Source organism: Mesoplodon bidens, assembly GCF_964165515.1.
Source record: "Mesoplodon bidens genome assembly, chromosome: 19".
Lineage (NCBI taxonomy): Eukaryota > Metazoa > Chordata > Mammalia > Artiodactyla > Ziphiidae > Mesoplodon > Mesoplodon bidens.
The window spans coordinates 12699574-12722572 of record NC_138179.1 but is presented as its reverse complement, the minus strand read 5'-3'; the positions used below and the strand labels follow the sequence as shown (position 1 = coordinate 12722572).

Below are 22999 nucleotides of genomic sequence, written 5' to 3'. Positions count from 1 at the left end.
ACCCCTATGGGATATATGATTTACAAAACATTTACCTTCTTTTTTTAATATTCTTTTCCACTATGGTTTATCACAGAATATTTTTACAAAACATTTAGACTTTTGGATTTTACTCTGCTATTGGGAAGCCACAGGAGGGTTTTGAGCACAGAAGTGATCTGCTTTGACTAAAACTTTTGGAAAGGGGCACTCTGGCTGCTACCGGGGCGAGAATGGCGTGGGGTGGGATGGGGAGGCGAGAATGGAGCAGTGGGGAGGCGAGGGTGGAAGCAGAGAAGCCAATTAGGAAGCTATTGCAATAATCCAAGCAAGGAATCATGGGTTAGATCAGGATAATGGTGATGGAGCTGGTTAGAAGTGGTCAGATTCTACGTGTATTTTGGAAATAGAGCCAATGGGATCTACTGAAGGATTGGACACAGAGTGTGAAAGTCAGCAGAATCAGGAATGATTCCCAGATTTTTGCCTTATGCAACTAGAAGTCTAGATTTGTCATTTGCTGAGGTGGCAAAGACTTAGCTCCCTACGGGGATGATCAAGAGTTCCTTTCCCGTTTGAGATGCTTATTAGTCATACAAATAGAGACTGAGAAAGAAGTTCTCAGAAGTTCCGAGTCTAGAGATTTGGGGAGAGTTTGGAGCTGGAGTCATCAGCATGTAAACTGGTTTAGCAACCAGACTGGCTGGAGTCACCTAAGCAGGGGGTGGGGGTGGATGAGAAAAGATGTCGGAGGACTGAGTATTTTAGTTATTTGTTGCTGAGTGACACACCACCCTAAAACTTAGTGGCTCAAAACATCAGTCTATCGTGTCTCACAGTCCCGTGGGTCAGGAATTTGAGCAGGCAGTGGCTGCTCCAGTGTACTCCATGTGGCATCAGTGGAGTGGTTGGGCTGCGCTAGGAGACCCAGGAAGCCTTCACTCACTCACATGTCAGGTGCTTTGGCATCCTTCTTGTGCGTTCTCTGTGATTGTTCCTCATTCAGGAGTCCAGTCAAGCTTTGTTGCAGCATGGCGGCTGGCTTTCCCCGAGCAAATGAGAATGCTGCCAGGCCTCTCAAAGGTTAGGCCAGGAACTGCCTTCTGTTGGTCAAAGCAAGTCATGCAACTAGCTCCAATTCAAGAGGAGGAGTTATAGATTCCACCTCTTTATGGGTAGAGTGGCATATGCAAACTAGAAGGGAAGGAATTGGAGAGGCCCATCTTTGGAGATTATCTATCACACTGAGCCCTGGGATATTCCAATATTTAGAGGAAAGATAAGAAGTTTCCAGCAAAGAGAATGTGAAGGAATGGCCAAGAAAGTAAGAGAAGGACAAGCTCTGAGCACTTTAGCCTTCATCTTACTCCATTTCCTACATGCAGAAATTACTATTTATGTCCCCTGTTGCTTTCCTGGATGGACCAGAGCAATGCCAGAAGATCTGTCCAGTGTGGCCTCAGTCTGGGGCCAGATGAAAAATGATGGGGGATGAAGAGTATTAACCCTCCAAGAGAGAGTAGGGACTTCTTCTCAGTCTTCAGTTTAAATCACTGAAAAATATTGCAAGTACAAAAGGCAGGAAGAAAAAGTGCTGCTACAGAGTTAGGAGCAGCCACCAAACCCCAGTAGCTGTTGTGAGTTAGGATGTGAGTCTCATCCTTGGTTGGAAAAAGTTGATCTCTTTCTCAGTCCTAAGCCTGTTCGGTCTAAAGCAGTCTAAAAATAGAACAAGTTGCCTTTGTTCTTTTTTTATTTCTTTACCCAAATGGAAAAGTTTTAAATTATAAAGGTAACTCATTTTTATGTGAAAATTTTGGATAATACAAAAAAGTGAAGTTTAAAGAAAGCAAAACTCAGAAGATATTTCAACATAGCAAAATATTAATACCCAGATCACATTTTTTAAAAACCCTAAAAATCAAGAAGAAAAAAACAATCCATTGGCAGAAGAGGCAAAGGAAATGGTTTGGTAGTTCACAGAAAAGGAAACCAAAATGCCTGATAAATACAGGAAAAGAAGCCCAATCTCTCTGGCAGTCAAGGAAATGAAAATTAAAATCACAATGAGATATACTATGTATCCACCAGAATGGTTAAAATTAAAAAGGTTGACAACACCAAGTGTTGACAAGGATATGGAGAAACTGGAACTCTCATTGCTGGTGGGACATAAAATGATACACCCTCTTTGGAAAACAATTTGGCAATTTCTAATAAAGTTAAATGTACACTTAACCACATAACCCAGCTTTTCCACTCCTAGGTATTTACAAAAACATATGTCCACAACAAAATTTGTCCACAAATCTTGTTCACAGAAGTTTTGTTTGTAACAGCCAAAACCTGGAAGGTACCCAAATGTTCATCCACAAATGAATGAATTAAAAAATTGTAGTATATCCATAGAATGGAATATTACCCAGCAATAAAAAGGGACAAGCTACTAATAAATGCAACAATGTGGATCAATCTAAAAAATATTATTCTGAGCCAAAGAAGACTTATACAGGAATATGTACTGTATAATTCCATTTATATGCAATTTCAGAACAGGCAAAACTATACCAGTAGAAAGCAGATAAGTGATTGGGATTGGGGTGGGGTGGGGATTGATGCAAAGGAGCAAAAGGAACTGTTTTAGGGTAATAGTGATGTTCTAGATCTTGATTGTGGTGGTGGTTACATGGGTATATACGCTTGTCAAAAAACTGTACTCTTAAAGTGATTCCATTTATTGCTTATAAATTATACCTCAATTAAGTTGAATAAGAGAAATTAACAATGAGAGTCCATTTCAAACACTTCATATTGGCAAAAATGTTAAAAAAAAAACTGGCAGCGTTGAGTGTTGGTGAGGATATGGGGAAAGGGGAAATCTTCTATGTTATTGATGGAAATTTCCTTCCAGTATGTACATTGGTGCAACCACTGTGGAGAGCCATTAGCTAAATAATTTGGCAGTTTTCAGTAAGTCAAAGATGTACACACTTGTGAGCTAGCAATTCCATTCCTAACCGTGACGTAGAGACACTCTCACGGAGGTATACCAGGGATACAAGCGGACAGCAGCAAAAAATCAGAAACAATCTCAGTATCTGTCAACAGGAACATAGATTGATAACTTTTGGTGTAGTCATTTACAAGAGCCAAGAAGATTGGTATATCTCAACATGGACAGAGATAAAATGTTGAGTGACAAAAGCAAGTTGTAGAGGGCTTCCCTGGTGGCGCAGTGGTTGAGAGTCTGCCTGCCGATGCAGGGGACACGGGTTCGTGCCCCGGTCTGGGAAGATCCCACGTGCCGCGGAGCGGCTGGGCCCTTGAGCCATGGCCATTGAGCCTGCACGTCCGGAGCCTGTGCCCCGCAACGGGAGAGGCCACAACAGTGAGAGGCCCGCGTACTGCCAAAAAAAAAAAAAAAAAAGCAAGTTGTAGAATGATCCATGTAATGTGATGCCATTTATGTAAATTAAAGCCACATAAAACAACACTATGTATTGTTCATGGGTATGTGTATGTGTGTATAAAAGTGTAAAAAGTGAACTAGAAAGATGAACATCAAACTCATGACAGTGATTGACTGTGGGGAGTGGAGGAGGGGAAAGGGACAGGGTAAGTAGTAATTAAAGAGATTTTGGCTTTATTAGTAATGTCGTATTTTTTAAACAAATTTCCTCTTTGGGAACAATATTGACAAAATTAAATACACTTTTTTTGTATTTTTAGTATTTTTCATAGTAAATATTTTAAAAGGAAAGTCGTCCATTACTCTTTCAAGAAAACCATTGTGAAGAGTGTTGGTGTAAATCTGTCCATACTTCTTATGTATGTGCAAATAAACATATAGTATATACATATAGTTTATGTACATTATATATATACTATATGCATATATATGTGTATATAATTTTTGCATTAATAGGTTCCTACTATACATCCAGTTCTGGGACTTGGTATTTCTCATGCATGGATATCATGGACATTGTTTCATATTAGTAATATTGATTTAAATTTTCCTTTAAAAAATTCTGTGATATTTTATTGTGTGGATATGCCATGATTTATTTATTTAACCCATTATCATTGATGGACATTTCAATAATTTCTTCTTCTTTTTTTTTTTACTGTTATAAGCAACATGGCAGTAAACATCTTTTGACATACATGTTTGCATAGTAATGCAATTACTTCCTCGGATAGATTCTTAGATGTGAAATTGTGGGTCAAAGCAAAACACTCAACATTTTAGTAAATATGACCAAATTTCCCTCTAGAGAAGACTGTCCACTAGAACTTCCTTCAGTGATGGAAATTTTCCATGTTTGCACCTGTCCAGTACCCTAGCCACTAGCCACAGGTGGCCACTGAGCACTTGAAATGGGACTACGTGTGACTAAGGAACTAAAGTCTTAATTTTATTTAGTTTTAATTTTAATAGCTGCATGTGGGTAACAGTTATTATGGGACTAGAGTGTTGGTATCATTTTTCTCTCTTATCAGTTATGAAAGGAAGCACTTGTTTTCCCTTTGCCTTCTTAGCATCAGTGAGTGCTTGAATTGTGTTCAGACCCTGAGAACAGAGTGGAGGGTGGGAGGGCGTGCCCTGAGGCCCCCACACCTGCTTTTATCTGTTTGTTTTATCTATTTTATTTGTTTGCCTTCCATGGATATTTGTTTCAAATTCTTTTTTTTTTTTTTTTTTTTGGCTACATGGCATGCGGGATCTTAGTTCCCCAACCAGGGATCAAACCTGTGCCCCTTGCAGTGGGAGCACCAAGTCTTAACCACTGGACCTCCAGAGAATTCCTGTTGATTCATTTCAGAAAAAGTTCTGTGGCTAAAAATTTTGAAAAGTTCTAAGTTAAGGTCTTTCCAAGCCCCCTTTCAGCTCAGAGAGGCCAATCTGATTAAGCAGGAAAAGTGGGATGGCTGAATACAGGTCAGCGGTAGAATATCTGTACATCTTGCTATGAGAGCAAGAACATTTAAAACGCATGCAGAGTTCCATACGGGTCATCTGTTTGCAATTAAGTCTCCCTGGTGAACGTGATGAGAAGTCACCCTGCTGACTGTCAGCATCTTAAGTATCTGCTTCCTCTCTTTTAGGGTAAAGAGCCCAAAGCTGTCATCAGCATCAAGGACTTGAATGCCACCTTCCAGACAGAGAAGATAGGGAACCCCCATGGGCTGCAGATCACCTACCGAAAGGAGGGCCACGTCAGGAACCTGTTTGTGTATCACGAGAGTGGGAAGGTGAGAGCCTCCAGCTCGCTGACCCCCTTGCGCAGCAGCCTCCTGAGATCTGCTGCAGCTGTTCACCTTAACCTATTGTCACTTTTTTTTTTTTTTGGCCACACCACGTGGCTTGTGGGATCTTAGTTCCTCAACCAGGGCCCACAGCAGTGAAAGCACCGAGTCCTAACCACTGGAATGCCAGGGAATTTCCTATTGTCACTCTCTAGTTGGAGACAGAGGTACAAGTAAAGCAGAGCGAGATCAGGGAGAGCAACCTGGTGGGTACCAGGGGTGTGTCTGGATGATGCACAGCCATCAAGGGGCATCCACTTAGCAGAAGGGACTATGCCCAGGGATGGCAAATCAGGTGGGGCCGGAGATTCCAAATATGGGAGGAGGAATGGATCAAAGCTTGGGCAGCGGCGCACTCCACGGCCTTGCTTCTCAGCGTTTGGTCCGACACCAACAGCATTAGCCATCACCTGCGAGCTTCTTAGAACTAGAGTCTCGGGCCCACCCCAGACCTACTGAATTAGAAGCTACAGTTTAACAGGATCCCCAGGTGATCCTTATGCACACTGAAGTTTGGGGAAAGCACCACTTAAAGGTCCAGGAAATCAACTCCATCAGAGAAGAGCAGGCCAATAGTACAGGTTCAAGAGAATAAGCTGGGTCCAAATGAGCAGGGTCATGTGACCGGGCAAGGGTCAGAGATGCTAAGTCGAGGTGAGGAGGGGCAAAGGTGGGGGCTGACATTTTGTGAGTTTCTTTTTCAATTCTGTGCCAGGTGCTCTTCTTGGCGGTCACTATACATCATTTCTTAATCTTCAGATCAACCCTGGAAATGTTTTATCCCCGTGTTACAGAGGCATGGGCATGTTAAATAATTTGCTCAAAGTCACGTAGCCAATGGTTCCTGAGCCCTGCACCCATTTCACCTCCCCAAGTGCCTCTTCTGGAGGAAGGACCCTTGGCAGCAGGTACCAGGAACCAGATACAGGGACTCGATCTTCCCATAAGGCCCTAACGCTGGGATGGTGGCCATGGATCACCCTCCCAGCAGGCTTCATGCTCCCTCCACATTCTGGGCTGACTTCCTGGTGTGGTCTGAAGAGCTGGGTTTGGAGTCAGAAGCTGGGACCCTGGTTCTTCCACTCCCAGCTGTGTCACTAGGGCAGGTTCCTTCCCTTCCGAAGTCTGCTTGTTTATGGTTGATAACGTCCACCTCCCAGAGGGGTTTTGAGAGTTGAGTGACCAAGAACCATGAACATGAAAGCATCTCATTACGGGGAAGTGCACTGTAAACATTAGTTGCTACTGTAATTTGTTCATGATTATGGCAGCTGCAGAAGAAGACAAACTCTCGTGCCTCATTTCACATCTGTGTCATTTATGCATTCATGAATTCACTCTTTCGGTAAATCCTTATCGCGCTCCTCCCGGCAATGCACGCAGCACTGGGGTGTGTAGTGAACGGGGCAGCGCCATGAGTGGGGTTCTGGGATCTCAGAGTCTCGGGAGGGAGGCAGATGGGGAAATAGGCACTGACGATGCTGTGTGAGGATGGGCTGGAGGCCGTGCTAGGGACACACAGGAGACATATAAGTAGCCTAGTCTGGGGGGTGGGTGGGCTGGAAGGGGGCAGTCAAAAAAGGCTTTCCAGAGGGAGGAGCATCTATTTAAGAATTGTGTGAATATGCTGAAAAGGAGAACACTCAAACCAGCTTAAACAGGACATGAATAGGAAAGATACAGGAGTGTTTATTTCAAGGGCCAGTAGTATGGCTTGGCCTCCTGAGAGATTAGAATCAGGAGCTGTGGTGTGTGTGTGTGTGTTTTAATAAATTTATTTATTGTATTTATTTTATTTTTGGCTGCATTGGGTCTTTGTTGCTGCATGCGGGCTTCCTCTAGTTGCCACAAGTGAGGGCTACTATTCGTTGTGGTGCGCAGGCTTCTCATTGTGGTGGCTTCTCTTGTTGTGGAGTACAGGCTCTAGGTGCGCAGGCTTCAGTAGTTGTGGCTCGCGGGCTCTAGAGCACAGGCTCAGTAATTGTGGCGCAGGGGCTTTGTTGCTCCACAGCATGTGGGATCCTCCCGGACCAGGGCTCGAACCCATGTCCCCTTCATTGGCAGGCAGACTCTCAACCACTGCGCCACCAGGGAAGCCCTGTGTGTGTGTGTTTAAGAGAGAGAGAGAGAGAGAGAGAGAGAGAATACACTCTAACAGGAACACATTGTTCTATAAAACCAGGAGTGCGAGTAATGTCTCACTTGTTTGTTTCTCTAAATTCAACAATCTCATTCCCCAAATTGCCAAGAAATCTATTATCAGTCATCTTTCTCGGCTCCCTCCCTTGGCTTTACCAGAATCTTGGGACTTATGCAGTGTGGGAGACATGGAGGAGATCCCTGGTTTTCAGTCCACATTGGGCTCACTGCTGTAGTCCCATGTCCAGACTGGCTGGATACCAGTGGCTACCCCTCCACCCGCGCGACTGCTACGAGGACTTTTGCTGCAGTGCCCAAGGTGTCAGACAGTTACGGTACTTGGCTCCCTACCACTGACCCAGTTGTAGAGCAACCGGCAACCTGGTTCTGGCCGGTCTCCTCTTTCCCTTGATGCCCCAGCTTCTCCCTTAGATGGGCATAAATGGGGGGGGGATGCTCAAACTCATGCCCACAGGAGCCAGGTGGGCAATTGAAAAGTAAAGTGGACAGCCTTAAGGCTGTGGCAAACAGGAAAACCTGTATAGAGGACTGAAACAGACAAAACTTCAGGAGCCAAACAAACCTGTATGCAGGCTTTTGCCCGGGAGCCACTAGTTTGTGACCAAAGAGCCCTTCCAAAATGGAGGCCTAGGTGGGTCTTTCATGGGATGGTCCCATTCCCTTAGTGCCTGAGCCTCTAGAAGTTTCTTAACACCCAGGACGGGAGAACTCCGAACTCAGGAATACGGGGGCCAGCAAGTTTGACCTGCAAGAGAGAAAGGGTAATGATGTTTCATACCTTTGAAACCAAATTCAAATGAATTTCTCAATCACCATATTACATCTAAGTGCAGCACAGCAGCTATTTGAACAAGTCTTTCAGCTAGCTCCCCAATTCCAAATTCCTGGGAGAAAGAATCTGATAAGCCCTGTCCAGCCTCTGCATTTGTCCAGTTGCTGTGGTCCTAGCAGCAAGCGTGGCTGCAACTGTGGGTGGGTGGTGTGTGGCTGAGAATGGGTGGGGCAGTTCTCATAGAATCAGGGCTTGGGTGGAGCAGAAATCTATTACAACGTCTGAACTCACCCTCAGGATGAATAGAATGTTCTCGGTGAAAGGTGTGTTGGGAGTGAGGGCAGAGAGTTGGGTGGGGCAGAGTGTTTCAGGCAAAGGCAATAGCATGTGTTAGGGTGGGGGGAGGGATTGCAATGGTTTTGTATGGAAGGAGCGCAGAGGGCAAAGAACGTAGACTGTCTCCCTGAGGGCAGTGGAGAGGACTCTAAGCTAGACTCAGTTAGACTTGCAATTCGAAAGTCACTCTGGCTGCCCCTAAGGAGGCCTGGAAGGAGAGTGGCAGGGCAGAGGCAGATAACGTGAGAGACGATGGTGGACACTGCCGAGAGCGGCGTTCTCCCAGAGGGACACAGAAGGTCCAAGCCAGCTTTAGCCTAAGTTGCACTCCAGGTGATGAGCACCCGCAGTGAAGGAGCATCCCCAGGTGCACCTGCCCCCACCTGAAAGCTCGTCTTTGACATCTGAGGACCCTTGCTTCTCCAAGTGTGTCCCAATGACCAGCGTCCCATCACCTGAGAGCTCGTTAGGAATGCAGAATCTCAGGCCCCACCCCAAACCCACTGAATCCAAATCTGCATTTTAATGAGATCCTCAGGTGATTCATACACACATTAGAAAGAGCCAAGCACTGTCCGAGGCCACTGCATGACTCCTATGTGGTTCGCCTTGGTCCTTTCCCAGGGCTCTGGGGATCTCCCTGTCAGTGGCTTCCCACTTGCTCAGGTGATGCCCCTGGGCTCTGGCACTGTCCTCCCAGATGCCTGTGACCAGCCCACAGGTCCCTGAGTGGGACTGGGGGTGCGTGCCTGTGCCCAGACTCGAAGATCCAGCTGGCTTCTTGCATCCAGCCTCAGCTCCCCCACCACTCTGTCTCACTGGCTGTCCATCTGTCCTTTGTATTTTTCTCTGCAGGAGATAGTGGACTGGTTCAATGCCCTCCGTGCAGCCCGTTTCCAATACCTAAAAATGGCCTTTCCTGAGCACCCGGAGCCTGAGGTGAGCTAAATGTGGACCCCAACTTCCACATCTCCTCTCTGCCATCTCCTTTGCTTCTTGTCTGCTGACCTCGAAGACACTCAGAGGCCAGCCTCAGTTTGTTTTCAGGAAAGACCTTGAGATTTGGGGTTGGGGACCTCAGTGGGAAACCAAAAGCTTTCTCCTGGGGAGTCTGGGGGTTATGGCCTCATGCCTGGCAAGGCAGCCTCCAAAAAGTGGGTCAGGCTCTCCCCTTCAGGATGCATGGCTACCACCCACAGTGTCAAGGGGCTCAGGATTTGAGCATCTCTTTCTCACCCCTTCTCCCACTAAAATGCACGAATGGTCCCTCACATACTGCTTATAAAGTGCTTTTGAGCCCATTTTATCTTGTAATCCCTTTTATCTAGTAATCCCTTGCAACCAGCAGTTAGGTGAGTGTGATTATTCCCATTTCACTGATGAGAAACTGAGTCCCAGGAAGGTCAAGTGCATAACCAAAGGTGTTCTTCACATTCAAACATTCCCCCCTTTACCCTTTCATATTCTGGTATAAGGAAGGTAGTGGGATCTTTTCCATTATCATTCTAACAGGAACAGTCTGCCTTTCATGGCCTAGGTAATGGGGAGCCTGAGAACTTCATTTGATTGTCCTCAGACGTCTGGAGCATCCATCTACATCTCTCAGGCTTGGTTGGGGAAGCTGTATAGTGGGCTGGAGGATGCTGCCCTGAGCCAGGAGGCCTAGGCTCTTGTGGATGTTCTGCTGCTAACTTTTTGTGTGACCACTGCGGGTTGAGTCACCTCTCTGTGCATCTGTTCCCACATCTGTAAGATGGTGCTTGGTCTGGGTCATCTTCAGGGTCCTTCCAACCCTGAGGTGCTGTACTCTGGTCCTTGTCTTAGGCCTGCTCTAGGAGGATTTTGTAAGAGATAGGGGTGGAGAGACCATGTTAGTCCTGGGACTTTCTTTTTCCTTTTAATATTTATTTATTTAATTTATTTATTTATTTTCTTTCTTTCTTTTCTTTTTTTTTTTTTTTTTTTTTGCTGTGTCGGGTCTTCGTTGCATGCAGCACTCGGGATCTTCGATGAGGCATGAGGGATCTTTTCGGTGCAGTGCGTGGGCTCTTTTTTGTGGCGCACAGGCTTCTTTCTAGTTGCGGTGTGCGGGTTTTCTCTCTAGTTGTGGCGCATGGGTTCCAGGGCGCATGGGCTCTGTAGTTTGCAGCACATGGGCTCTCTCGTTGAGGCGCACGAGCTCAGTAGTTGTGGCCTGCGGGCTTAGCTGCCTTGCAGCATGTGGGATCTTAGTTCCCCCACCAGGGATCGAACCCAGGTTCCCTGCATTGGCAGGCAAATTCTCTACCACTGGACCACCTGGGAACTCCCAGTCTTGGGACTTTCTTTTTTTTTTTTTGTGGTACTTGGGCCTCCCACCGCTGCGGCCCCTCCCGTTGCGGAACACAGGCTCCGGAAGCGCAGGCCCATCGGCCATGGCTCACGGGCCCAGCCGCCCCGCGGCACGCGGGATCCTCCCAGACCGGGGCACGAACCCACGCCCCCCGCATTGGCAGGCGGACTCCCAACCACTGCGCCACCAGGGAAGCCCTTGGGACTTTTGTAATCCCAACTGTTAGACCTTCCTTTGAAAGCCTAAGTGTTCCTTAATGCCCAAGTTTGCAGGGAGGAAATTGTCTGGAACAGGGGTCCATTCCAGACCCAGTGATGCACTGAGATGGCAATTCTCTAGGAGCAGTTCCAGCCAGACCCGGCTCAGGGCCCTCCCGGTCTGCAGAGTCAGCACCCGGAGCTGGTGACTGCCTGCTTCCGTGGGCAGGGCGCTGGGGGTGCTGACTGATGGCTGGAGAGGATGGAGGACAAAGTGCAGATGCCCAGCCCCATTTGCCTGGGCCACAGCTCTCCAGCTCTGCTGACCCTGCGGAGGAGACTGGTCTTTGGCCAACATCCTCAATGCCCTCTTGCCTTCCTCATCCACCATCGTTACCCCCTATCCACTCCCAGTTTCCTCCCCGCCCACCTCTCTCCCCATCTTTCTTCCCCCCTTGTCTACGTATGACGTGAGGTTCTGGGCAACCACCCAGGCCTGGCTCAAGCTCAGGGATCCAGATGCCAGAAACCTGGGGAGCCCAAATGGGGTTGTGGTCCTGTGATAAGAAAACGCATGAGTCCCCTCACCTCTCTGAGCCCCAGTTTACTCATCTGTCACCATGAGGACAATCTCTGCCTCCAGGGCTGCCGTCAGTCCAGTGAGCCAGGTGTCTAAGGTACAGTGAGTGGAACCCCATCCACGTGCTTTTCCTTCTTCTTCCATTGGCTTCCCAAGGCCTAGACTCCCACTGCTCTGGCTCCAGTTCAGACGACTGAGCTGTCAGGACTTGTCTTCTCTCCGAATGAAGGAATTAAAGCCTACAGAATGCGTTTTAGGGTAACGGGAGTGTTGTCCTTGATATTTTCGTTTCGAGCTCACGACTTTCTCCCTTTCAGACTTCCCATTCCTATTCCCAGATGTCATGTCCCCTTCGTCCCTGCCCTGGGCTCAGGCTCTGGAGAACCCCTGTGTTCTCAGAAACCTGGGCTGTCACTTGAAACTCTAGACGTGCCAGTTTGACGCCCTGCAGCATAGGAGACCAGCATCAATCCCTGGAAGCTTCTCTGAGCATAGGATGGCAAGTTGGAAGGGATCCTGCAGATCACATAGGCCAGTATCCTTATTACGTAGTGGGAAATAGGCCCAGAGAGGCATAAGGTCTTACCAAGGTAACACAGCTGGTTGAGGTCAGACCTGGAGCTAGAACTCAGGTCTCTTGACTCCTAGTCCAGAGCTTTCTCTACTTGCCCACCCTGCCATCACCTCCTATGGCCCTGGGTCAGAATGCCCACCAATGACCAGGTCTTGGCCAAGGGCCTGATCAGAGGGTTCTGCCATGTTTACACTTTAGCATCATAGAGTAGTGGTAGGGGTACCACTGGTGTCTGTATGGTGTCCATCGCCTCTAGATGTGAAAAAGCTCTTCATCCTACCAATGACGTGTCTTTGAGAAAATCCACAACCACTTCTCTGAGGCCTGGTTTGTTCATATAAACAACGAAGATGGTAACATCCACCTCACAGTGTGGTTGAGAATTACACAGAGCCTGACACACAGTAGATCCTCAGAATATGCCCACCTGACACCAGGAGGGTCTCCTCAGAGCCTTGCCTGTGTCCTCCTCCTGGAGTTGCTGAAGGAATCCTTAAACTAAGTCTTGAAACCAAGACTTGGCTGTGCTGGTAAGCTCTGCAGACATCTGGGGTGCTGTTGTCTGGCTCTGTTGAAATGTTAATGTTGCATCCATACCAAATATAACCCCCTGAACCATGCATACACATCCTTCCCCATTCCAAACTTCCCCTTTTTGGGGGGAGCCAAGTTCAGTGGGGAGCCTCGGGCTCCTGGGTGTGAGGCACGGGTGTCAGTGTGTGTCTTTCTTCCCCCAGCTCGTGCCCCTCATCACCAGGAACTACCTCAAGCAAGGCTTCATGGAAAAGACCGGTCCAAAGGTATATCCTCCACTCCCGGGGAGACTTTCATGGCCCCTGTCCCAGTGGGCAGTAGGGCAGAATTGGGGAGGTGGGAAAATGGGGAACCAGGGGCCGAGAGGAGGGAGGAAGGGGGAAGTAAATGGATGTTTGTGAGTTCCGGGGGTGGAGGACCAAGTGGAGACGGGGCGGCTGCAGTGTGGTCCAGCATCGCTGCAGTTGCTTCTCCCTGTAATTGGGCATCCTCCCGCTTTATCAACATCACCATTAGCTTCCGTCCTCTTAACACCATCTAACTGATCCTCCTCTTGGGAAAGCATAGCTGAAAAGGGACTCCTTGGGGGACAGCTTTTGACTTTCCAGAACCCTTGTGGGTTCTGTGCTGGGGCCCTACCAGGACCGTTCAAGTGACGCAGTGACTAGTGATCAGTCTGAGAGAACACACCTATATATACCCATGCTTGGGTGCCCAGCTTCATGCTGGTGGGGTGAGGCTCAAAGTCAGAAGATGGAGATGGTGGGGGGTTGTGATGGGTGGAAGCAGGGAAGGGAGGAGGGAAAGGGAAGAGGAAGGGAAAGGTAGAGGAGCTCCCTAAAAAAGAATCCCAAAGCGACAGTATTACAGTGCATTTTTTGTTTTGTTTTGTTTTGTTTTTAAGGATGCTTGTTAAGATGACAGTGAAAGGTGTTAGGCAGTCAGGGTAAAGGAAGCCTCAGGCAGCTGGAAAACTTGTAAAAGAGTTGCAGGTTCTCTTCCTTCACCAGCTGGTGGCACGGCCCTCCCCCTGGTTCTGGCCAGGGGCTTTCCTTCCCCTGACCTAGGATAGAATTCGGCCAAGGCCAGCACTTTCAGAAGCGCTGAGCAGTAGCCACTTCTGATTCCCCAGCTTCCTTTTTCTGAGACTTCTTGTCCACAGCCTGAGAAAGGGGGAAAATGCTTCTGCCAACCCACGCAGGCAGCACCTGGAGGCAGCAAGGCGAAGCTGGGGCTGGGGGAGGGGGTGGGATGGGGCAGGGGGCGGAGCCTGCAGAGCTCTAGGCCTGGGGAGGGGCGCTGGGGTGTGCGACTGCGGGGCTGGGACCCTCCGGCTCCCTCGGCCTGGCCCGGGCTGGCCCTCTGACCTCTTCCCCCCACCCCCCGCCGCTGCCTGGCAGAGCCTGGTACGAGGTTTCCTCTTTTGCAGCAGAGAGAGCCTTTCAAGAAAAGGTGGTTTGCCCTGGATCCCCAGGAGCGGAGGCTGCTCTATTACAAGAACCCGCTGGTAAGAGCCACTGCCGGCCCTGCCGCTGTGCACCCTCAGGCGGAGGTGGGGTCAGTGCTGGTCGGGGACCATGGGGAAGCGACAGGGCTGGAGAAACCCAGCCAGAGGCACACCTCCATCGTCACTTGTCTCGAAGTCAGTCTTGTGCATGAAGCTGTGTTCCCCCTCACCTTCAGGAAGTCCTTTATGTGTGTCCAAAGTGCTGCCGATGTATCAGTAGCTAAGACAGATGTTTCCCGCCTGGACTCTCTTCCAACCGGAGGCCGTGGAGCGTAGCAGTTGGGAGTGAGGGCTCTAGAACTCGGCTGTCTGGGCTCCGGTTCCAGCCCTGCCACCTTTAGGGGTGCGGTCTGGGCAGCATTCTGTGCCTCAGTTTCCTCCCCCAGAAAATAGGCTTCATAACACGGCCTTCCTCAGAGGTTGCCGTGAGGATTATCACATGAGTTACTACATGTAAAGTACTTGAATTCATGGTGCAGAGTTAACTCTCTGTAAATATTAAGTATCATTTAAACAGATGCCGTATGTGATGTCTTTTATGGTTTGAGCCTTTTAAATTCTGGGTCCCATCTAGCCAAAATCCCCAGCAGAAGCCCCACCCAACACACACACCTCTTACTAAAATGGACCTGGGGGGCTATCAGGCCTGCAGGTGGCCCTCAGCCCCAGGTGTGGCCTCTGACGACCTGTGTCTTCTATTTTCAGGACGCCTTTGAGCAGGGCCAGGTATTTCTCGGGAGCGATGAGCAGGGGTACCAGGTGTATGAAGACCTGCCTAAGGGCATCCGAGGGAATCGCTGGAAAGCCGGCATCACCATCGTCACCCCGCAGCGGAGATTCATCTTCACCTGCCCCAGCGAGAAGGAGCAGCGCGAATGGATGGAGAGTTTTCGGGATGTCCTCTCCCGCCCCTTGACACCCCTCAACCTCCTCAGTAAGATGCACGGCTTGTTCCTTTGGCTGAGGGCCGCAGGCAGAAAGGGGCTTCTTCACTTGGGTTCAGCTGGGAGCCCTGAAACTGGGGTCATGGCTCCCGACTGCCCTCTTCCCATTTTCTTCTCTTCCTGCCAAAGAAAAGTTCAGACAGTGCACATTATTGCCAGGAAACCCTCTCTGTCCACGCTTAGTTCCTCAACCGGGAGCCTTTCCCTAGCCACGTCTGGAGGAGTTTCACTCTGGCAGAGCTGTCACTTAGATCCGCTTTTCTGCCCTGCTCAGTCCAGGAGCCTAGCAGCCTCTCTGTCCCTCCACCCTCTGCCCCTGAGTCCCTTTTCTCATGAGAAAACTCTGGCCTGTTATTAAGGTCACAGCGCTGGGCAGCTCCTGGGATTTTGGACTACTCCCCACTCATAGAGGGAAGGCTATTTTTAGGGCTCTTCTTTTTTCTGGGTCCTTTCATGTGTCTGCCCCTCTCCTGCTCTTCCTCTTCACCCCAGATGTGTCACAAGCAGGCTTCCCCATCTGCAGACAGCCCCGTGAAAGGAGGGGAGACATTCTGAGCCAGAGCAGGAAACTTCTGGCCCAGGGCCTGGCTTCTGGGACACCAAGGAGAAGTTCTTTGTTTGCAAAAGTACAGTCTGAGCAAGGGACCCCACACAGCCCCTTTGGAGAAACCCTTGTGCCCGTTGAGTCTGACCAGGATAAACACAAACTTGCTACCCTTTCCAAAATCCCAAAGCCAGAGAGCCTCAGAAATGGGCTCGGAAGTTGTTAGTGAGGCAGCTGGTGCTTTTTTCCTCTGGGGGCCTGTGTGTCCGAGTCTCTGTTTTTCTCTGTGTCTGACTCTCTGCTTTTCTCTCCTTCTCTGGTGTGTGCGTCCCCTCTGTCTGTCACCTTTTCAGTCTGTGTTTTATTCCGGTTCCCTCTATCATTGTCCCCCTGTCCCCCTGCTGTCCCTGCCCTCCAGTGGGACTGCATTGGCATGGCCACGCCCCCCAGCCCTCTTCTTGTTCCCCTTGCAGCTGCATCAACAGAGAGTGGCTACAGCAGCAGGTGACCCACTGGCCAGCCAGTGCACCTGGTGGGAAGGAGAGGTTTTCACCTTGGCCTTGGGGGCCCCTCAGGAGTGCCCCACAGTCGGCAGCTATCACAGGCTGTGAACTCTGCCAAGACCAAAGCTTTGGCCTTTATCTGCCGGCTCTCTGGGCTTCCCCGCTACCTAGCTCTGGGGGTCTGAGGATCTGGTAAATGTCCTCAGGGCCCAGGACATCTGAAATGAAGGCATTACAATGGAAAGGCACCCACAGCATCACACAAGTGGCATGCTTGCTGAAAACAAGAACAGCAACAACAAAAAGTTAAATCTGAATCCAACCATGAGGAAACAATCAGACAAGTTCACATTAGAGAAATTCTGCAAAACAACTGGCTGGGCTCTTTAAGAATGTCAGTATCATGAAAGATCAAGTAGTCTGGAAACTGTTCTAGATTAGAGAACACTGAAGAGACATAGCGACAAAATGCAATTCATGATTCTTGATTGGATCCTGGATTTAAAAAAAAACAGTTATAAAGGAAATCATTGAGATAACTGGGGATATTTGAATATGGATGTATATTAGCTAGTAATATTGTAACATTGTGATGATTATGCTGTATTTGTGTAGGAGAATGCTCCTGATCTTAAGGAATAAGTGCTGAGGTGTTCAGGGGTAAAATGTAATCATGTCTACAACTGACTTAAATGGTTCGGCAAAAAATGTGTATGTGTACATATAGAGTATATACATGGATATAGTGTGTGTGCATTTATGTATGGAAGACAGGAAGTGTGTGTGCATACACGGGGAGAGAGAGAAAGTGGGCCACTGTGCAAAATGTTAGCAACTGATGAATCTAGATGAAGTATAGCTGGATGTTTATTGTCCAATTCATGTAAATTTTCTATAGGTTTGAAAGTTTTCAAATTTAAAAGTTGGGAAAAAAAATTTTTTTTAATCCACTTCTCACTCTTCAAAAGTAGTGGGTTTTCTACATGAATCGAAAATGTTCCTGGGAGAGTTCTACCTTTGTGCACATTTTAGAAGAAATAAAAGCCCAGATAAGGGCTTCCCTGGTGGTGCAGTGGTTGAGAATCCTCCTGCCAATGCAGGGGACAAGGTTCGAGCCCTGGTCTGGGAAGATCCCACATGCCGTAGAGCAACTCAGCCCATGCGCCACAACTCCTGAGCCTACACTCTAGAGCCCGTGAGCCACAACTGCTGAGCCTGCGTGCCTAGAGGCTGTGCTCCATAACAAGAGAAGCCACTGCAATGAGAAGCCCACGCACAACAAAAAAGAGTAGCCCCCGCTCGCCACAATTAGAGAAAGCCCGTGGGCAGCAACGAAGACCCAGTGCAGCCAAAAATAAATACATTAAAAAAAAAAAAAGCCCAGATAATACAAACAGACAAAAAAACCAATGTCCCCATTGACCGTCCGTGCACTCTGGAAGGAAAGAAGGAAGCTGAGAAGGCAACTCAGCTGGACCCCAGGACAGAGAGCTATCCAGCCCGAATGCCGGGTCTGGCCCTGCCACTAATGAGACTGCTGGAAAACTCACTTCCCCACTCTCTGTGCCTTGGTTTTTCTCTTTCAAATGAGGAAGTTGCACTAACTACTGAAATTCAATGGAAGCCACAAGTATTTTTGAGCACCTCCCAGGTGCCAGGCTGTGTGCCAAGCCCTGGGAACAGGCAGGAACCAGATGACGTGGTCCCCGCTGTCAGAGATTTCAGTCTGCTGGAAGGCAGCCTGTACATGAGGCAGGACAATGAGACCGGTGTTCCAAAAGGGGAAGTGGGGCTGCTGTGAGACGTGTGGCAATAGGGTTCACCCTAACTGAGGGGAAGGGGAGACTCCTTCATCTCCAGAAAGTGACGTTGAAGTTGAAACCTTAAATTGTTTAGAGGTTAGTCAAAGGGAAGGGGGCCAGGAAAACACTCTAGGCTGAGGGAAGAAAATGTTCAAAGGCTCTCAGATGGGAAAGAGGAACTGAAAGAAAGCTCAAGTGGCTGAAATGTTAGAGAAATAGATCACCCAGGTCTCTGCTCTGTGATTCTTTGTCCCTTTGAGTGACGTGGAGAAAGACATTGAGTGTTTTCATTTCAGTGGAGACCCAGAGGGTTGGGAGGGTCTTTAAGACAGTCTCTGCTTTTTATGGGATTTTCCTTTGATCCCCCAATCAGAGGACAAGCAACGTCATCGGGGTGTCTTTCCTGAGGCTTCCTGACTGCCCAGATGAAGACGTGGTTGCTTCCTCTTCTGGCTCCTAAAGCACCTTGAAAATGTTTTTCAGCACCTGCTGAGTTGTATATTAAGGGTCGATCTACTAGTCTGCCTTTTTTTTTTAACACGACACGTGAGCTTTGTTGACTGTACTCTGCTAAGTTCTGAGAATGACAACATCAGTAAAGGCATAGTTCCACCTTCAAGGAACTTATAGTCCAGAGAGGAAGAAAGAGAAGTAAACAGGCAATAACAAAACTACTTGAAGAGGCAAATTGGCATTCTTAGGAGCCCCTCAGCAGGGCAGAGAACAGACATAAGAGTTGGAGACAAAGTCCCAGTGAAATGGAATGTCTGGTTTTGGTTGGTTTCTGAGGCCTAGCTGAATCTGTCTTTGGGTTTCCCAAGGATACTTCTGTACTCTTACATTAAATCCTCTTCCTCCTTTTGACTTATTAGTACAAGGAGATTTCTGTTACTTGAATCGGTCCTGACTAATGAAGTTCTCCAAAAGAGGTAATATCTATGCTGAGTCCTGTAGAAGGTACTTGGGTTGGGGTGGGGTGGGGAGACAGAGTGTGTACAAAGGCCCAGAGACAAGAGAGAACATGGCCTGTTCTGGACATTACAAATAATTGAATATGGCTAGAGCACAGACTGTTGGGGGCAGGAGGGGGTCAGCTTCCAATAATGGTGGAGTAGCTCATAATCAGAACAACCATTCCACAGATAACAATTAGAAACTCTGTACAGATTATAACAAAAATTATCTGGAGGCCTTGGAAAATAACCTAAAGCAGGCAGAGAGGAGTTGGCACTAGGAAGCAAGGAATGGCAGGGGTGAGTTTCTCATTTTTTCGCTTTTCACCTGATGGCAGGCCCCAGTCAGTGCCTCAGGGGGCACTAAAATTCTGATGGAAACCTGCAGTCTTACTGGTTGAAAAATAGAAGACAGAGTTTAGGGCAACTTTAGCAGCAGGGAAGTCTTGGAGAAGAGGGCTACAGAAGGGGAGCCCTGAATTCTATTATCTGCCTGCTCTCTGGAGGAACATAACAGAATCCAGAGGTTTGACATTCATAATATCAGGATGCGACCCTAAATGAGTAGACATATGAAGAAACAAGAAAATATGAATTGTACTCAATAGAAAAAAATCAATCAATGGAAACTGATTCCAAGATGCCCCAGATATTGGAATTAGGCAAGAATTTTAAAGCAGCTATTATACCTATGCTCAACAAGGAAAGGAAAATATGATCATAATGAATATACAGATATGAAATTTCAATGGAGAAATAGAAACTATAAAAAAGAACCAAATGGAAATTCTAGAACTAAAAAATATGTGAAAAAAAATTCAGCTCAACAGTAAATTGGAAATGATTGAGAGTCAGTGAACTTGAAAATATATCCATGGTAATTATCCATTCTGAAAAACAGGGGGAAGTAAAGGACTGAAGAAGTAAAAAGAGAGGACTTCCCTGGCAGTGCAGTGATTGGGACTCTGAGCTTCCGCTGTAGGAGACGTGGGTTCGATCCCTGGTCAGGGAACTAAGATCCCACATGCCATGTGGCATGGCCAAAAATTAAAAAAAAAAAAAAGAAGTAAATAGAAAACCTCAAAAGCTCTTATTTACGTGTTATTGGGGTCCCAGAAAGAGAGAAGAGAGAGGTATTGGGGCAGAAGAAAATATTCAAAAATATATTGATTGAAATGTTATTAACTTTGGTGAAAGACATGTAGGACTCAAGAAGCTTGGCAAACTTCAAGTATTTAGAATAAATACAAAGGAAACTACATTCAGATACATTACTGACAATCTGCTGAAAACCAAAGATAAAGAACAGATTTTGAAAGCAGCCAGAGAAAAATGATACAATTCCATACAAGGAAATGTTGCTTCTTACCAGAGACAAAGAAAAAAAAAATGAATGGACTTCCCTGGTGGTTCGTGGTCAAGACTCTGAGCTTCCACTGCAGGGGGCACAGGTTTGATCCCTGGTTGGGAAACTAAGATCCCGCCTGCTGGGTGGGGCAGCCAAAAAAAAAAAACCCCAAAACAAAAACAAAACAGAAACAAAGGAGGCCAGAAGGTGGAAAGACCTCTTTAAAGCACTAAAAGAAAAGAAAAAAAAAAATCAGAACTCTAGAGAAGATATCTTTCAAGAATAAAGGATATGTAGATCTATATATCTGTAGAGACAGCAAACAAAAAAAGACTTCGGAAAAAGAATAAAGGCAAAATATCACTGAATTGTACACTTAAAAATGATTAAAATGGTAAACTGTTTATATTTTACCCCCCCGAAGAAGTGCAAATGGCAGATTTTTTCTTCAAAAGGCAAACAAAAAGAGATATTTCTGGATAAAGATAATTGTACGTTTCTGACAGAACTGCAGTATAAGAAATACTAAAGAAAGTTCTTTGGGGTAAAAGAAAATGATACCAAACAGAAACTCTGATCTTTAGGAAGCAATAAAGGGTAATAGAAATGATAAAGATATAAGTAAATATAAGACTGCCTATTTAAAGCAAGAGTTACATGTGCTATGGTTTATACCATCTGTAGAGATAATGTATATGACAACTACAGCATGAAGGCCTGGAGTAAATGGAACTCTACACTTTCAAGCTTCTTATATTTTACATGAAGTGGTACAAAATTAGGTCTACGTAGATTGTGAAGATTCAAGGATGTATACTGTAATCCTTAAAGCAACCACTAAACATATAATGCAAAGAGGTATAGCTAAAAAGCTAACAAGGAAATTAAAACAATTTTTTTTTTTCTTTTTTTGTGGTACGCAGGCCTCTCACTGCTGTGGCCTCTCCCGTTGCGGAGCACAGGCTCCGGACGCTCAGGCTCAGCGGCCATGGCTCACGGGCCCAGCCGCTCCGCGGCGTGTGGGATCCTCCCAGACCGGGGCACGAACCTGCGTCCCCTGCATCGGCAGGCGGACTCTCAACCACTGCGCCACCAGGGAAGCCCTAAAACAGAATTTTAAAAAGCATTTGATTAACCCAGAAGAAGGCAGGAAAGGAAGACAAAATGAATATGAAATAGATGAGACAAACTGAAAATAAAGAACAAAAGGGAGACCTTACCATATCAATAATTGCATTAAATATTAGTGGATTAAACAGTTAAATTAAAATGCAAGATTGTCAGAGTGGATAAGGAAGCATGACCCAATTGCATGATGTTAAAAAGACATTTTAAATCTAAAGACATAGATAGATTGAAGTTATAAGTGTGGAAAAACATATACCATGCAGTCAGTAACAATAAGAAGCCTGGAGAGGCTATACGGAGATCAGATAAAGTATTTTTTCAAGACAAGGAGTAATATCAGAGATAAAGAGTGATGTTTCATAACAATAAAAGGTGTAATTCATCAAAAGACACAACAATCATAGATGTGTATGTGCCTAATAATACAGCTCCAAGGTATGTGAAGCTGAAATGGCCAAAATTTAAGGGAGAAATAGACAACCATGAATCAAAAAAGAAATCACATGGGAAATTAGAAAGATTTATAACTGAATGATAATAAAAATACATGTCAAAATTGAAATAATGCAGCTAAAGCACTAATTAAAGGGAAAGGCATAAGAATCAATGACCTACAGCTGTACTGTCTAATATGGTAACAGTAGCCACACGTTGCCATTGAGGATTGAAATGTGATTAATACAACCAAGGAAATGAATTTTTAATTTTACTTCATTTTATCTAATTTAAAATAATTTAAAATAAAAAACTGGGGGAGCTCCCTGGTGTCTAGTGGTTAGGATTCTGCACTTTCACTGCCATGGCCCAGGTTCAGTCCCTGGTCAGGGAACTGAGACCCCGCAAGCTGTGCTATGCGGCCAAAATTAAAAAAAAAAAAAAAAAAAGTAAAAAATAAAATTAAAAACTGGAGCAGTGTAAGATATTTTTTCTTCAAACACAACTTAGTTGTTTTGGTAAAACTTATATTTTAATTTAACCATTGCATTGCAAAAGATATTTATTATTTCAGTTGTGGAAAAAAATTTAATGAGGAAAAGACTAAAAACTAAATTCTATAAAAAGTGAAGTATCTTCAGTTAAGCTGCCAAACAATTACCTGTAGAATACGATGTTTTTTTTCCCTAATAATGTCAAAGATCAGCTGATTCAAAATTTGAAAAAATGCAGGCACTTTTCTTTAGTTTTAGGTGAGTTGTGGGATACAAGACTAACAATGAATAATTTGGGTAAGTTTTGTTTCAAAGGACTTTAAAATTTTTGAGGAAATATCAGTCCACTGCCTAAAAATCAAACTGATGGTGTAGATATTTCTGAATCTTTTACATCTGTAAGAGAAGAATTCCAAGTAGATATGGAAAACCTAATTTTTATTGCGACAGATGGTTCTTTAGCTATGTTAGGTCAAAAATTCAAATATTGAAATTTTAAAATAAGAGACTGATGATTCTCTTATGATTTTGTTCCATTGTATGACACAAAGTAAAAATATTTATGTT

At 46.2% G+C, this 22999-nt stretch overlaps 1 protein-coding gene across 3 annotated transcripts in view; it reads left to right on the top strand.

Moving 5' to 3' along the window:
• Window positions 1-22999, top strand: part of ADAP2 (ArfGAP with dual PH domains 2) — a 42568-nt gene that overhangs the window by 15116 nt on the left and 4453 nt on the right. For 2 of the 3 annotated variants that reach the window (XM_081218062.1, XM_081218061.1), the window contains 5 exons: window positions 5089-5235; window positions 9413-9496; window positions 12978-13040; window positions 14204-14281; window positions 14987-15215. In XM_081218062.1, the coding sequence (XP_081074188.1) occupies window positions 5089-5235; window positions 9413-9496; window positions 12978-13040; window positions 14204-14281; window positions 14987-15215 (601 nt within the window). Of the gene's footprint in view, window positions 1-5088; window positions 5236-9412; window positions 9497-12977; window positions 13041-14203; window positions 14282-14986; window positions 15216-16242; window positions 19010-22999 lie in introns of those variants that run through there. The other variant, XM_081218063.1, reaches the window with a different exon arrangement.